General features: G+C 38.3%; 2 protein-coding genes across 2 annotated transcripts; both read right to left on the bottom strand.

Annotated features, from left to right (window-relative positions):
• Positions 1–4,782: 4,782 nt before the first annotated feature.
• On the bottom strand, positions 4,783–6,941 carry LOC141338936 (SLAM family member 9-like). Its single transcript, XM_073844550.1, has 6 exons — positions 6,933–6,941; positions 6,270–6,410; positions 5,745–5,916; positions 5,222–5,512; positions 4,986–5,129; positions 4,783–4,787 (listed from the first exon to the last, which is right to left on the bottom strand). The coding sequence occupies exons 1-6, from the start codon at positions 6,939–6,941 to the stop codon at positions 4,783–4,785; spliced, it is 762 nt and encodes a 253-aa protein (XP_073700651.1).
• Positions 6,942–9,681: 2,740 nt separating this feature from the next.
• LOC141338935 (uncharacterized) lies at positions 9,682–16,290 on the bottom strand. Its single transcript, XM_073844549.1, has 7 exons — positions 16,005–16,290; positions 15,560–15,868; positions 15,346–15,489; positions 12,190–12,504; positions 10,423–10,722; positions 9,926–10,204; positions 9,682–9,833 (listed from the first exon to the last, which is right to left on the bottom strand). Exons 1-7 carry the CDS (start codon positions 16,288–16,290, stop codon positions 9,682–9,684), a joined length of 1,785 nt encoding a protein of 594 aa, XP_073700650.1.
• Positions 16,291–17,703: the final 1,413 nt, after the last annotated feature.

Raw genomic sequence — 17,703 nt, 5'->3', positions numbered from 1 at the left:
GATATTATCCGTAGCGATATATCCGTTCAGGATCTTCCGTTTATTGAATATGTCAACGTCATTCTTCTTTTGAACGGCTCTAACTTCGAGCTCACCGAAATTGGTCCTGATCCTTGTCCAGTCCCCTCAGATGCACGTCGCGTCGCGCCAGCTCATCCAAAGCCGGCGGTCTCCATGTGCCTCGCCAACTGCTCAGACCACCTGCCGCGCCCCGAACGCCCTGTCCTACTCCTAAGCTCCATAGTCTCACTCAGCCCAGTACCGCCGGTGGCCGCAAAGGCTGTATCGCCCAAATCTGCACGCAAGATGGCTGCTATGCCCGAGTCTGCATGCAAAATGGCTGCACCGCTCAAATCTGCACACAAGATGGCTGCAATGCCCAAGTCTGAACGCAAGATGGCTGCAATGCCCGAGTTTGCACACAAGACGGCTGCAACGCCACCGACTGTATGCAAGATGGCCACCGTTCCTGATCTCCCGGTCGAGGTGACCGCAATTCCTGATTTCCCGGCCGAGATGGCCGAAGTTCCTGATTTCCCTGTCAAGATGGCCACAATTCCTAATTTCCCAGCCAAGATGGCCGATGTTCCTGATTTTCCGGTCAAGATGACCGCTGTTCCTGAGTTCCTGACCGAAATGGCCACAGTTCCTGATTTGCCAGTCAAGATGGCCACAATTCCTAATTTCCCGGCCAAGATGGCCGATGTTCCTGATTTCCTGGTCACGATGGCCGCTATTCCTGAGTTCCTGACCGAAATGGCCTCTGTTCCTGATTTCCTGGCCGAGATGGCCTTAATTCCTGAGTTCCCAGCCAAAATGACTGCCAAACCCGAGTCTCCGGACAAGATGGAGATCATTAACATGATGGACATGGCGATTCCTATGGAGTTCACTGCCCCAATCCTCTCTCCTGGATCTCCGCTGGTTCTGCCCAGCCTTCCTGAACCCCCGCTGGTCCCGTCCAGCATTCCTGAAACCCAGTTGGTTCCACCCAGCCTTCCTGAATCTTCGCTGGCTCCGCCCAGTCCTCCAGTGACCGCGCCGCCAGAGCGACCTCCAGTGACCGCTCGCCCAGAGCTAGCTCCTTCAGTGCCTCCGCTGGAGACGCCCAGCCCTCCTGAATCTCCGCTGGGGTCGTCAAGCCGTCCAGAGCCCGCTCCTCAAGAGCACCGTCCAGAGCCCGCTCCTCCAGAGCGCCGTCCAGTGTCCGCTCCTCAAGAGCGCCGTCCAGAGCCCGCTCCTCCAGAGCGCCGTCCAGTGTCCGCTCCTCAAGAGCCAAAGAGAAATTTTGGGGGGGGGCTACATACCCCTAGCCAACGTGGCCGGGCCGAGGACTGAGGCCAAGGCCACGGGGGCTGTCCAGCCATGGCTCCTTGAACTGTCTGCACAGCCATGGCTTCCCAACCCGCCATGTTATTATGAACTGTCTGTCCAGCCATGGCCCCCTGACCCGCCATGGCTCCTTGAACTGTCTGCACGGCCATGGCTTCCCGACCCGCCATGGCATTATGAACTGTCTGTCCAGCCATGGCCCCCTGACCCGCCATGGCTCTTTGAACTGTCTGTCCAGCCATGGCCCCCTGACCCGCCATGGCTCCTTGAACTCCCTGACCCGCCATGGCCTCCAGAACTGTCTCCCCGGCCATGGCTTCCCGAACTCCCTGACCCGCCATGGCCTCCAGAACTGTCTCCCCGGCCATGGCTTCCCGAACTCCCTGACCCGCCATGGCCTCCAGAACCGTCTGCCTGGCCATGGCCGCCTGAACTCCCCGATCCACCATGGCTCTCGGATCCGCCCTGGAGGCTTTCCCTGACCACCACGTTCCAGTCCTGTTTCAGCCTCCAGGGCGCCCGCCCTCCCTCCCCGGTAGTATTGTTACGGCGCGAGACGCGCCTACCGGGAGGGGGGTGTACTGTCACATGTCACCTGAGGCTTCACGTCTTTTGCCTTTGTTTTGCACTGTTTGTCATTTGGTTTCTCCCTCTGTCTTCCCCCCGTCTGTTTGTGATCATTTGGTTTAGTCCTTGGTTAATCATTATCTGTATCACCTGTGTTTCTTGATTAGTTTGCCTTTATAAGTCTGTCTTTGAGTTGAGTCCTTTGTCGGTCATTTAATGTGTTACATGTGTGGTTTTTCCCTTTGTTTCATCTTGAAGATCATCATTAAAAGTATTTCTTATTTGAGTTTGCCTCCCGTCTCGTCATACCTGCAAGGATCTATGACAATAACTCGCAATTCTGACTTTATAACTCGCAATTCTGACTTTATATCTCGCAATTCTGACTTTATATCTCGCAATTCTGACTTTATAACTCGCAATTGCGAGATTATAAATCGCAATTCTGACTTTATAACTCGCAGTTCTGACTTTATAACTTGCAGTTCTGACTTTATATCTCGCAATTCTGACTTTATAACTCGCAATTCTGACTTTATAACTCGCAATTCTGACTTTATAACTCGCAATTGCGACTTTATACCTCACAATTCTGACTTTATAACTCGCAATTGCGACTTTATAACTCGCAATTCTGACTTTATATCTCGCAATTCTCACTTTATATCTCGCAATTGCGACTTTATATCTCGCAATTCTGACTTTATATCTCGCAATTCTAACTTTATATCTCGCAATTCTGACTTTATAACTCGCAATTCTGACTTTATAACTCGCAATTCTGACTTTATAACTCGCAATTGCGACTTTATACCTCACAATTCTGACTTTATAACTCGCAATTGCGACTTTATATCTCGCAATTCTGACTTTATAACTCGCAATTGCGACTTTATAACTCGCAATTCTGACTTTATAACTCGCAATTCTGACTTTATATCTCGCAATTCTCACTTTATATCTCGCAATTGCGACTTTATATCTCGCAATTCTGACTTTATATCTCGCAATTCTAACTTTATATCTCGCAATTCTGACTTTATAACTCGCAATTCTGACTTTATATCTCGCAATTCTGACTTTATCAGTGAAGAGCTTATTGACAGGTCCGATTTTGGCATGCTGTCCTGGGGGAAGACTCCGGCCCAGAATACAGACCGAACCCAGAGAACTCCCCCATCCCTAATATGAGATACAAACAAATTAGGAGTGAGGAGTTGGAGTGGAGGAGGGATGCCGAGAAATGCTGAATAAGCAATGAAATTGGACGTCTGGAGGGCTCTCATGCAACCAAAAGGATCTTTGACTCACTGCATCGGAAAGGAGAACCTTGTCTACCCAAGAAAGACGTGATAAAAAAAGACACTTTTCTAACTGGCATGCATCTTGCGATGATCACCGGTGATCGGTTCTTCACGGTTGTGTCTAAAAGGGATACAGCTCCGACCGGAAACTAACAACGAAATTAGTTTTTCTGCCTATTAGATTGTGTTTTTTAATGTCTACACCTACCCCAACCCTAAACTTAGCCCTTACTACAATAATAATAAAAAAACAGTATGATTGTTGTACAGTGTGATAAAAATAACAATCATTCACAGATTTTGCTCATCTCAAACGAGCCTATTGTCACTTTGAGCTCTAGTAGGCGTTAACCTCCTGTAGATATCTTGACCACAATACTACTGAAAAAAACCCTGCTGAGTTGCTTTTATTGCTATTATTATCCAAACCAAGAGACACATGATAGAGACCACATGTCAACCACTGCAGGGTAAGACAATCACAGCTTCAGGTGGGGGACAAATTTCAGGTAGGACAAGAAAAGATAAAAAATAAAAATAAAACATGGTCAACTCAGTTGACCTCAATTTCCAGACTCTATTGTGTCCAAAAAAGAGAAATTCTGTTCACCTCGTTTGTGAAGAAAGTCTTTGGTGTGAATGCTAATGACACCCAGCTGAAGAACAAAAGCAATCAGACAGAACTAGTGGAGTCAGTGACAGAGGATACTGAGAAAATCGCTCCTGATAGCATGCAGATTCAGGCTGAGCCATTAGATGGTGTGTTGCTGATCCGCAGATGAAACACAGACACTAATCAGACTAAAGACACACATTTAAAGACTTTATCGTTGCCTTTTGGAGGAAATGGAGGCAGATATGTTGTGTTTACCCATTTCACTATGTTCAAAAAGTACATTATAACTATATTATTATAAAATAATATAACAAAAGTTTATTATGTTATTATTAATTCGTCTCCAAAATCAGCATTTCAATAGACACTACAGAAGTTGTTGGTTTATTATTGTGGACAGAAAACTAAAAATAAAACTAATGAGCTTAATAATAATGTACACATTTATAAATGATGTTTTAGTAATGTAAATATTTATATCCAGTGCAGTGCTGAAACGATTAAACATATACTTAGTATTTCAACAGGAGGCACTCAACATAATAAATGTAATAAAGCATGGAGAGAATTTTTAACCTCAGACTGAAAAGACTTTATTGATAAATGCAGGCAGATACATATGGCAAATTGACAGCAGTAGTAAAAAGAGATCTGTGTGTCTTATCCGATAAAATAAAAAACTTGATTTCTGAATAATCTGACATTAAAAAACTGCTTGGACAGAGTGCTTATGTTTAATTGTATTCATGTTCAACCATTAGAAGAGCTTCAGTATTAGAGACGTCTATACAATAATATTATCAACACTACATTACCTCTAAATGTGATTTGATGTAATTTTAAAAGTCTCCAATCAAATAAGAAAGATTAGATTGTAAAAAAAAAAAAAAAATCAAATCTAGCGTAAGTAATGCAATATTCGGTAATCAACAGTATTTATTATGAAAAGCATTCACATTTACTTTAAGCTGTTAATGAAAGAATACATGGCTGTTTATTCTCAAATCATCTTCTGGAGTGGAAATGAACCACCTAAAATATATATATATATATATATATGTATATATATACCAGCATGTGAATACACAAAACCATTACAAATAAATGAAGATTAATAAATAATAAACTAAACTGTTTTATGAAAAATGATATAATCAGTGAGGTACCTGATGTGTGAATATGTGCTTGATCTTGTTCAGCTCTTCTGGATCTGATGTCATAAACCAGAAGAATGACAGTAGCCACGCCCACCAGAGCAGAGAGGACCAATCGGATCACAGCTTCAGTAGGACCACAACAGTGGACAGAGTCTGAGGAATAAAAACATCAACATGAGATCAGCTCAGTCAATAAATAGTAATATCAGCGCAGACATCAACTAATATCAGCAGTGCTGCCGAACCTGAACATGTGTGACAGAGTTTGCTAATGTCCAGATGTTGAGTCTGGTTGCTGATGGGATTGTTGAGCACACAGCTGTAGGTGTTTTTATCCTGATATTCCACCTCCAGAGGTAGAGAGAGACTGATGCTGAGATCAGACACACTGATGCTGGACAATAAACTGTTTCTTTTGTACCAGGAGAGAGTCACATGACTCACATTCACCACTGAACACAACAATGAACAATTTGACAATGATGAGGAAGAACAGTTTGAAGAGTTACTGCTGATGACAGGAACAGACAGACGAGCTGGAATAATTAGAGAACAAATATAAATGAGGATGAATGAAGATATTCAAGCTGAAAAAGAAAAAATCATTGAGAGGAACCAAGACTGATCAAAAGTACAACATTTAAAAACATTTTAATAGAAAGTTAAATATAAAGCTTTCCTTAAATATAAAAAAATGTAATTCTAAATAATTATATACTTCTTTATATGTATGCTGCAATAAATAAATGAAACCAATAATAGACTTACCATAGACAGTGAGACTTAACATCTCAATCAGTTCGTTACAGTGTAGTTTATAACATCCAGCATGTTTCATTGTGGTGTTTGTGATGGTCAGAGATCCAGTTTGATTGTCCAGCTTCAATCTGTCTCTGAATCTCCCATCAAGAACATCATCATATACAGTGAATCTGTGGGCCTGTTTATTGATTTCAGCTATTAAACCATTTTCATTTTCAAACCACCACAGAATCACATCGTCACTCAGTGTTTCAGTAAGATCATTGGTGACTGAATCTCCCTCCATTACTGAGATTTGATCTGGATCACCAAAACACAAGCAGGGTTTGTCACAGATTAATACTGTTAACGTTATGATGGTTTACAAAAGTAAATGGATATTTAAATTCAAAATTCAAAATACACACAAAAGAAGCAACATGCTGTCTCTTTAAACTAAAAATTAAAACAGATGAAACTGACATTTAACTCACTCTGGACACTAAGATATAACATAATCCACATAATACTTTATAATATCTGTTTATTGACTTCAGCTATTAAAGTGTTTTCAATCCAAAACCTCCACTGAATCACTTCATTATCCATTATTTCAGTAAGACCAGAGTTTAGAGTGACTGAATTTCCCTCCATGACTGACACTGAATTTACTTCATCACCAAACATGTATTTCTATATAAAAAAAAACAGTGAACGTTAATCTACTGAGTAATTTAACCAGTAATTTACTACATGCAACCAGAACGGAAGCAACCGAAGCCATAAAAAGACAATTTCAAACTCACCAACCAGACGCCACAAAAACAAACAGAACCAAACTAATTTGAGAACCATTTTCTTCAACAGGTCAAGGAAAAGTCCACGACAATGATGCTTAAAATGTCTGAAAACATTCACGCCTGAACTGTGATATTTATCTGGTTTAATCCTCCCCCAACTTCAGTTAGTTTCCGTTCACACGTTTGTCTCCTTTAACGTCACAAAAATCAACAAGCTTTTGCTGATCTTACATTTTCTGGATGAAAAATACGAAAAGAGTGAAATATTCGACTAGAAATAAGTATCTACTGGTGTTTTATTTAGTGTTGTGAACTGTCAATATATTTAACATATTTGACCTCTGTCTAGGGGTGTGCAATGTTAAAAAAAAAGTTTAGATTTTTGTATAGACTCCTGAAGATTTTCACATTCTACCTTCTCCATTATGGTTAAATTGGTTTGTACATTCTTTTGGCCATTTTTATCCTAATAAGGAATTTAGAATGTCAAATTCTAACACTTAATAAAAAAAATAAAATAAAAAAAAGGATAACAAAACACTATATGGCTGTTACCAACCAAATGAAATCAGTATTAATAAATTCCATCTTTGCACTTCAGAAGTGGCACAGATGCTGCATCTGAAGCACTGTTTAGATGTTTTACATTGATTGTTTAATGCAGCTCAGATGTGCCATAAATGCGTGTGGAGTAGAAATGCATTAATGATATTATAATATGTTTTGAATACAACTTTTAGAATATTGAAACATAAAAAGAATGATACTTTAAATATGAAACTAAAACCACCAGTTTGTGGTGACAAGTCATTGTCTTAATAAGTGAGTCACTGAACGATTTATTCAACCGATTTGTTCAAAACGGCAGACTGATTCAGGAGCAAAGCAAGTGACTGTAAATAATAATGGGTCTTTGAATTATTGACACACACAATTTGTTCAAAAACACACCTTGTGTTCTTCTGTGGATTTATATTCGATTCAAAAACAAACATTATGTCTAAAATGTAACTCAATGTTAACTTGTTTGTTAAACTGTTGCATAAAATCAATATCACGTTTGCAATCATGCTGATGTTGAGGAAAAGAGCTTTCTTGCTCGTGTGATATTGCTCAGTCATATTATGCAAGGATAAAAAGATATTAAAGGCCATAAAGAGTTTATCCTCATATCTTGACATTTGTGGTCAATCTAACTTGCATTGCATAAGTGAAAGCGTGCACTGTCAATGCACAGAATTCTGGCCCTGACACACACAGCAACCACTGTTTATCCACTGACAGATCAAATTTAAAATAGTAATGTTTGCATGTGTTTTACAACAAAATTCATATATTGAAAACTCTTAGTAACATGCAAATGGAATTGTTCATTTAGAGGAATTTGCATTTGTTTAACTAAGACTTGGCGTTTGGATAATTTGATGAGAAATACTTGAGTTTATAACAAGATCTCTGTTTTCGCTAACAAGTGGCTATTAGAGATGTTTTACAGCAGAATTTCTGTTTGTGTCATTGAATTATTATTTCCCTGTTGATCATTGCAAGGTCAACGCTAACTCATGGCAATTCGTACATATTTTACGAGGTGGCTGATTCGTTCGACCTCACTTGTATGATTTTGTATGACTTGCCTAGACCCCAGTGACAGGTAGGTTTAGGGGTGGGGTTAGGTGAAGGGCATTAGCCACCTCGTAAAATATGTATGAATTGCTCTGAGATCAGGCTGGTAAGGCTGCTTTGAAACAATCTTATATAAAGCACTTTAAAGTGAATTGACTTGTAGATGTTTTCTAAAATGATGGTGAGCTTGCATAACTTTCATATTTGACCTGTAACAGACAACATAAACTAGGGGGAAACACACTAAAAATCATGGAAATCAGTCATGGAAATGCTATTGTGGATTTTTTTCTCTGCTGTTCAAAAATCTGCTGTTTCCTCTGAGAACTGCCCACTAGAGGGAAACTTAATCGGTGACAAGAAACATTCATTATTTTTAACCATGTCAAAGGATTATTTCACCACCCTGTGTGACCCTGAGAGGATATATATTGAGAAACTACATTATATGTAAGTGCCCCTTTTCTTTACCTTTCTTTTGTTTTCAGAAATGATTTAATTTATTGCCTGTATCCACGTTTGCCTCGTTAGAAATTTCACTGGTGAGTTTAAAATGTTATATCTGGACCCCCTCCCCTACCCCCTTGATAATGTAACGTCATTATGGCCGCGAAGCCCCGCCTTCTTAATGAAATAGCCAATCGTTGATTAGTAAAGTCAGCGTCACTGCAGCTGCCGTTAGAAGTCCCGCTTGCAATAGAAACAATCGGCGCTCAGTACTGCGCATGCGCACTGGCTCATCAAGCCTAAAAAATAGCGTTGTTTTTAACGCTATTGGAGCACAAGGAACCATATTTATGAGGCAGTTCTTGTCGGATTTCTTTGTGGATTTAAAATATGAAATGTAATAGCCAGCTTGGTGAACAGTTTTGGAGAATTTGATGTTTCCCCATTCAAAGAGAAAGGAGCTGAACTTACCTGCCCGAGAGGTGTGCATGTTTTTGCTGTGGTTTCCTTCAGAAAACCTTGTAGAGTTACAAACATGCCAATTTAATAAGTAAAATACTGTTTTATTAGAATAATAAACGTTATAATTCTGCAAACATTTATACACAATGTTTTAATAATGTAACACTTATACATTAACAAAATACAAAACTTATACAACCCAAACATAAGCACTGCTGTATCTTTGAACTACACCAGGAGGTGCTCGACATAATAAATGTAATAAAACAGGGAGAGACTTTTGAACTTAAGAGTGAGAAAACTTTATTGATAAATGCAAGCAAATACAGATGACAAAGGGAGCGATAAGTAAGATCTGTGTGTCTGATCTGACAGACAAAGCCTTTGAACTGAATCTATATATAACACTGAACGAAAGGTACATTTTTGAAAACCATTAAACCACAAACATGAAAGATTACGTTATATTATGAATGTAAGCATCTAATGTAAGCATCTTCAGTATGTATCATGACAAACACTTGCATTTGATATTTTTAAGCATTTATGAGCATTTGAAAATGAAGCCTGTAAAAAATAAAAGCAGATTATTAAATGATAAATGCAACATAGTTGTGTGAGAAATTACATCTTTAGGTTTGTGATGTTTGAATGTGTGCTTGATCTTGTTCAGCTCTTCTGGATCTGATGTCATAAACCAGAAGAATGACAGTAGCCACGCCCACCAGAGCAGAGAGGACCAATCGGATCACAGCTTCAGTAGAACCACAACAGTGGACAGAGTCTGAGGAATAAAAACATCAAACTGAGATCAGCTCAGTCAGTAAACGGTAATATCAGTGTCGACATCAATTAATATCAGCAGTGCTGCCGTACCTGAACATGTGTGACAGAGCTCAGTGTTGAGATGTGTGGTCTGGTTGGTGAATGAATAAGCCACAACACAGCTGTAGGAATCATCCAGACGCTCAATCTCCAGAGGTAGAGAGAGACTGATGCTGAGATCAGATGCACTGGTGCTGGACAATACACTGTTTCCTTTGTACCAGGAGAGAGTCACATGACTCACATTCACCACTGAACACACCAATGAACACAATGATGATGTAGAACTGTTTAAAGAGTTACTGCTGATGACAGGAACAAGCAGACGAGCTGAAATCATGAGAGAATACAAATAATTGAGGATGAATAAACATATTCAGGCAGACAGGGAAGAAATATTGAAAGAAACCAAGACTGATCAAAACTACACCATTCAATAACAAAGTTAAATATAAACCTGAAAAAAAGCTGTTTTGTAATTCTAAATAATTTTTAGATTTACCTAATGCTCCAGTAAATAAAATAAATGAAATCAATAACACACTTACCATTGACAGTGAGACTAAAACTCTCAATCATTGTGTTAAAATTGACTTTATAACGTCCAGCATGTTCAGGTCTGGTGTTTGTGATGGTCAGAGATCCAGTTTGATTGTCCAGCTTCAGTCTGTCCCTGAATCTCCCGTCAAGAACATCATCACGTACAAACATGGTGTTGGTCTCTTTCTTGATCAGAGCTAATAAAGTGTTTTCATTTTCAAACCACCACTCAATCAAAGCACCACTCAGTATTTCAGTGAGATGATTGTTTAGAGTGACTGAATCTCCCTCCATCACTGATATTTCACCTGGATCACCAAAACACACACACAGAAAACAAACAGGGTTTGTCACAGATTAATACTGTTGAGCAACTTTATGATGGTTTATTAAAGTAAATGGATATTTCCGTTTGAAATGAATGATATAATCCAACAGGGCAGACACAAAATAAGCAACATGCTGTGTCTTTAAAGGGGTCATCGGATGCCCATTTTCCACAAGTTCATATGATTCTTTAGGGCTTTAATGAAAAGTCTCTAATATACTTTGATTAAAAATTCTCAATAGTAGTGTTAAAAAAACACCCTTTTACCTTGTCAAAATCAGCTCTGTAAAATTTCAGCTCATTTTATGACATGGCCCCTTTAAATGCCAACGCGCTCTGCTCGCCCCGCCCCTCTCTGGGATTATGTTTACTTTAGCCGCATTTCGCTGCATTTAGCTGTGTTTATTGGTGAAACTTGCCAACAAGCACATTATTAAGAAAGGCCATTTGCAAAGATGCATAAAAACCCTTATACTTACTTCTGCTGTGGGTGAAGCTGCATCAGGAACGATTCGTATGATGATAGATGCTTACGTAGATCGGGATCGGCTCTTTCCATTTAAAAACGAAAGTAACGTTAAACCTCGGGGTCTTCAGCGGCTCAGATGTCGGTAGTAAATGACTACTGCTATGTTTATTATTACATCCAACAACAGAACACCTCAATGGCTCAATTAGAGTCTTCCTCTGCACCTGAGTCGACACAGTGAGGATCGTATTCAGACAGTTTCAGCTCGGTGAGGGCGGGGCTAAGGTAAGACGCTCATGTCAATCAAATGTATTTCGTCACGACAAGAAGCAAGAATGAACTGATTTTAAAAAGGGGATATTAATTTTAAATATTAAAAAAATACCACTGAGTGGATTTTTATCATTGTAGGGTGGTTGAGTACACAAACTACCAACACATTAATGTTCAAACACGTTGGAAAAGTTATTTTTGCACCCGATGACCCCTTTAAAATAAAAAAATAAAACAGATGAAACTGATATTAACTCACAATGGAAACTGAGAAAGAATGCATTCCACAAACTATTGCATTGTAGCTGATAAACTCCAAAGTCTGTAATTCTGGTGTTTGTGATGGTCAGAGATCCAGTTTGATTGTCCAGCTTCAGTCTGTTTCTGAATCTCCCATCAAGAACATCATCATATACAGTCATGTTGTTGACCTGTTTATTGATTTCAGCTAATAAAATTTTTTCTCTTCTAAACGTCCACTGAATCACATCCTCATCCATTATTTCTGTGGCACCAGAGTTTAGAGTGATTGAATCTCCCTCCTTCACTAACAATATCTTCAGTACTGTAACACCTAACACAAAGAGAAAAAATCAGAAACAAGGATATAATTTACCAAAGTAAATAGTTTGCATAGATTCAAAGTTTACATTTGAAATGAATATCATCATAAATCAACAGAAGCTTATATATATAACTCACTACTATGGACAGTGAGTCTGTAACACTTTCTCAAACTGTTGGTCTGTAGTTCATAATTTCCAGCATGTTCGGTTGTTATATTCGTGATGGTCAGAGATCCAGTTTGATTGTCCAGCTTCAGTCTGTCTCTGAATCTCCCATTAAGAACATCATCATATACAGTCATGCTGTCGATCTGTTTATTGACTTCAGCTATTAAAGTGTTTTCATTTCCAAACCTCCACTGAATCACATCATCATCCATTATTTCAGTAAGACCAGAGTTTAGACTGAACGAATCTCCCTCGTTCACTGACACCACATCATCACCAAACACACCTGAAGAACATTTTTTTTTACAGATTAAACTCATATGATATTGATTTGATGAAGCGTCACTAAAATACTATTGACACTTTAAATAATATAGCACAAAGATAAAAGATGATAAATCAAAATAGAATTATAGAGTTTTATATTAAACATGACTAACTAGAATGAGTTTTAATACAACTAACACTAATGCTGTTGGTTGTTTAAGCTTATAAACAACCAGGAATAACCTAAAATCACTTGAATTAAAGTTTGATCTCTATATATAAACATTAACATTAATCATTTGACTAATTTAACAGTAGCATGCTACCAGAACAGAAGCAACTGAAGCCATGAAAACTAATGTCATAAAACTCACCAACCAGATGCCACAAACAGAAGAAAACTAATCTGACAAACATTTTCTTCATCGGTTGACTGGACAGTCCACAATGAATTTAAAATGTCTGAAAACACTTACGCCTGAACTGTGATATTTATCTGGTCGAATCCTCCCCCAACGTCAGTTAGTTTCCGTTCACACGTTTGTCTCCTTTAACAACACAAAAATCAACAAGCTTTTGCTGATCTTATATTTTCAAATGAATTCTGGGCCTGAATGAAAACTATGAAAAGAGTCAAATATTGGATTGGAAATCAGTATCCACTCGTGTTTTATTTTGTATTGTGAGCTGTTTTGAATGTGTAAACCGTAATTTTGCTAGACTCCCCAAGCTTTTCATATTCTACCTTCTCCATTAAGGTTAAAATGGTTTGCACATGCTTTGGGGCATTTATATCTATATAAGGGATTTTATATCTTTTAGGTCAAATTCTAATGCTTAACTAAAAAATTATTATAGAATAACAAAACACTCTAGAGCTATTAACAAATCCAATCTTTGCACTGCAGAAGAGGCACATAAGCTGTATCAGATAAGCTATTTAGATGTTTTTACACAGATTGTTTAATGCAGCTCAGATGTGGCATAAATGCGTGTTAAGTGGAAATGCATAAATTATATTATGAGATTGATGTTTTGAATACAACTTGGAAAATATTGAAACATAATAAGCAAGTCACTGAATCATTCATTCAACTGATTTGTTCAAAACGGTAGACAACAGATTCATTCAGTAACAAAACACTGCTTTGTGTTCTTTTGTGGATTTATATTATATTCACTGTACAACAGAGCAAAAACGAACAATATTACGTCTAAAATGTAACTCAGTGTTGAACTGTAAAAACAATATCACATCTGCAATCATGCTGATGTTGAGGAAAAGAGCTTTCTTGCTCGTGTGATATTGCTTAACTTAGTTAAATGATGCAAGTATAAAAAGATATTAAATGTCATATAGAGTTTATCCTTACATCTTGACTTTTGTGGTCATTCTAACTTGCATTGCATAAACTACATCACACAGTGAAAGCACACATGAGGAGTTTATCATATTATACAGCAACCACAAGTATCCAGCAGAAGCTGTTTATCCATTGACAGATCAAACCAGTTTTCTGTACAAATTCTGTGCAAAACAAATGGGAAAAATAATGCAGGGTATGTTTTTGAGTGTAACCATAATGTTTGCATGTGTTTTTACAACAAAATCCATTAATCGAATGTTACTTGTAAATGTAATTGTTCGTTAGGGACAGGTTTGGTGTTTGAAAATTTTGATGAGAAATACTTGCGTTTATAATACAAGATCTGGCTATTAATCACGCAAAGATATAATTGTATTATCAAAGCACCCAAGTAATGATATGAAAGACCTCAAAGTAAGAAACTTTATTGATACATACAAGCAAATACAAATGGCAGATGGACAGTAGCAGTTAAAGGAGAACTCCGGTGTGATATTGACCTAAAGTGTATTGAATCATGATACCCAGTGTAAACGTACCTTGCATATCTCATCTCGTCTTGTCCACTGCTGTCCGAAATCTGGGGTCAGTTAGCCGATGCTCACAACAGCTTGTCAATGAGATCAATGGGGCATCGAAGCAGTCATGTAAATAAATCACTGTTTTACGCCATTTACGAGGCACAAAGTAGCTCCACACTTCATCGGTAGACTTCCAAGGGCCCCGACATTTAAAACGCGACATTGAAAACTCATAAAAAGCACCGGTAGTTTATTTACGAGAAGATTTATACAGACAGTAACTTCAAGGAGTTTAGCGATCGCCGCCATCTTGAATGTAGTCACGATAAGTCGAATGTCGAGCACGAAGGAAACTACAACCTGATAAGTTGAAAACCTGATACGTTCCTTCCTGCTCGTCACTCGACTTAACGTGACTACATTCAAGATGGCGACGGCCGCTAAACTTCTTGCCGTTACTGTCTGTATAAATCTTCTCGTAAATAAACTACCGGTGCTTTTTATGAGTTTTCAATGTCGCCTTTTAAATGTCGGGGCTCTTGGAAGTCTACCGATGAAGTGTGGCGCTACTTTGTGCCTCGTAAATGGCGTAAAACAGTGATTTATTTACATGACTGCTTCGATGCCCCATTGATCTCATTGACAAGCTGTTGTGAGCATCGGCTAACTGACCCCAGATTTCGGACAGCAGTGGACAAGACGAGATGAGATATGCAAGGTACGTTTACACTCGGTATCATGATTCAATACACTTCAGGTCAAAATCACACCGGAGTTCTCCTTTAAGTAAGGTCTTCAAAATTAATTGTAAAAACTGTAAAAAGAAAGTGTAAAGTGTAAAGCTTTCTGCTTTATATTTCAATATTTCCTGAAAAAGACATAAAGGCACAAATTAATAAATCTGAAAAAAAAAAATATTTATGCAAAAAAAAATAAAAAAAACTGTAATTAATTACTTCATCAATCATGCACCTGATGTGTGAATATGTGCTTTATCTTGTTCAGCTCTTCTGGATCTGATGTCATAAACCAGAAGAATGACAGTAGCCACGCCCACCAGAGCAGAGAGGACCAATCGGATCACAGCTCCAGTAGGACCACAACAGTGGACAGAGTCTGAGGAATAAAAACATCAAACTGAGATCAGCTCAGTCAAAAAACGACAGAACACATGATCTCTACTCACCATAGACAGAAACATGGAAAGTTTTTAGTGATGGTTTTGATCCAATTATCACTAGTTTATAAAATCCAGCATCTTCTATTCTTATGTTTGTGATGGTCAGAGATCCAGTTTGATTGTCAAGCTTCAGTCTGCTTCTGAATCTCCCATCAAGAACATCATCAAATACAGTGAATTTTTTTACCTGTTTATTGATTATAGCTATTAAAGTTAATTCATTTCCAAATATCCACTGAATCTGCTCATCATTCCTTATTTCAGTAAGACCAGAGTTTAAAGTGACTGAATCTCCCTCCATCGCTGATTTTTCTTCTGTATCATCAAACAAACAAAGAGAACAGACAGAAACGGAGTTTCTCACAGGTTATACCGCTAAATAAAACAAAAACAAAAGAAACAAAAATAGATAAAATGGTGAATAAATTAATTTAAATATGTTTTAACTCACGATAGACAGTAAGAGCTAATACAATCCTGGTAAAGTTGATCTGTAGTTCATAAACTCCTTCATGTTCAGTTGTGGTGTTTGTGATGGTCAGAGATCCAGTTTGATTGTCCAGCTTCAGCCTGTCTCTGAATCTCCCATCAAGAACATCATCATATACAGTGAATCTGTTGACCTGTTTATTGATTTCAGCTATTAAAGTGTTTTCATTTCCTAACATCCACTGAATCAGATCCTCATTCCTTATTTCAGTAAGACCAGAGTTTAAAGTGACTGAATCTCCCTCCATCACTAATTTTCCTTCTGCATCATCAAACAAACAAAGAGAACAGGCAGAAACAGAGTTTCTCACAGGTTAATACCGCTAAATAAAGCAAAAACAAAAGAAACAAAAATAAATAAAATGAATAAATTATTTAAAATTATGTTTTAACTCACGAATGACAGTAAGAAAGAATAAAATCCTGGTAAAGTTGATCTGTAGTTCATAAACCCCAGCATGTTCAGTTGTGATGTCTGAGATGGTCAGAGATCCAGTTTGATTGTCCAGCTTCAGTCTGTCTCTGAATCTCCCATCAAGAACATCATCATATACAGCCATGCTGTCAGCCCGTTTATTGATTTCAGCTATTGAAGTGTGTTGAAATGTCCACTGAATCTCAACATCATCCTTTAATTCAGTAAAAGTACTATTTAGAGTGACTGAATCTCCCTCCTGCACAAACAAGTGCTTCACTTCATTATCACCAAACACACCTGGAGAACAGTTTTTTTCACTGAGTTAAGCTTAATGTTGGTTTGATGAAGCGCCATTAAAATACTTTTAATTATTTGAATGCAAAGTGAGCAAATTCTTCAACACACAAACACTAAATATGCTGAATGAAATAGAACACTAACAAAATAAAAAAAGATACTTTTAGTATAAAGTGCTTTTAATTTAATGCCTCACAAAACTGCTGTTTGGTATTTTAGCTTCATAATCAATCAGTTAATAATAACTGAATACAGACCTGAATTCAAACTTTATCTGAGAGTAAGTGTTGAGTTAGTTCAATATGAGAAAAACAGTGAATGTTAATCTGACTAATTTAACCAGTAATTTATTACACCCTACCATAAACAAAAAAAAAAACAAAAAAAAACACACATTTCAAACTCACCAACCAGACGCCACAAACACAGACTGAAGCAAAATCTGAGAAACATTATTGATTTCAGTCCACAAACATGAAAAGACAAACTCTTCGAAACTGGTTCAGAAAAGTTTTGATGGGTGTCACCATTAGGCATGGGATGATAACCGGTTTCAAGGTTTACCGCGGTTTGAAAAAGTCACGGTTTCAAAACCGCAAACAAAAAAAGTTATACCGTTCCTATGATATGTGCATTTTCTGTCGTCAAAGTGAAAGTGCAGGACTCGCTACTAGGTTGTGTGTGTGCGTACCTGCAGCGAAAACAATGCAGCCCCTCCCCCAGCGGTTACTGCTGGCTGGCGCGTGTCTGTGATTGTGAACGTGGTCCATAGTCAGTGAGACTCGGGTAATAAAAGCTCAGGATGGCCGAAGGAGGTGAACCCCCACAACACAGAGTGGGGAATAGCAGACTATATGTACTAACGTTACGTTTCTGTGATTGAACATTAGTACAACAATTAAGTTAAAGTGAAATCACGTCTTTGCTTTTAAGTCTTCTGCTACGT

The sequence above is a fragment of the Garra rufa genome, chromosome 7 (genome assembly GCF_049309525.1).
Source record: "Garra rufa chromosome 7, GarRuf1.0, whole genome shotgun sequence".
NCBI classification, from domain to species: Eukaryota; Metazoa; Chordata; class Actinopteri; order Cypriniformes; family Cyprinidae; genus Garra; species Garra rufa.
The sequence above is the reverse complement of the archived record's forward strand: the minus strand, read 5'-3'. Positions and strand labels throughout refer to the sequence as shown.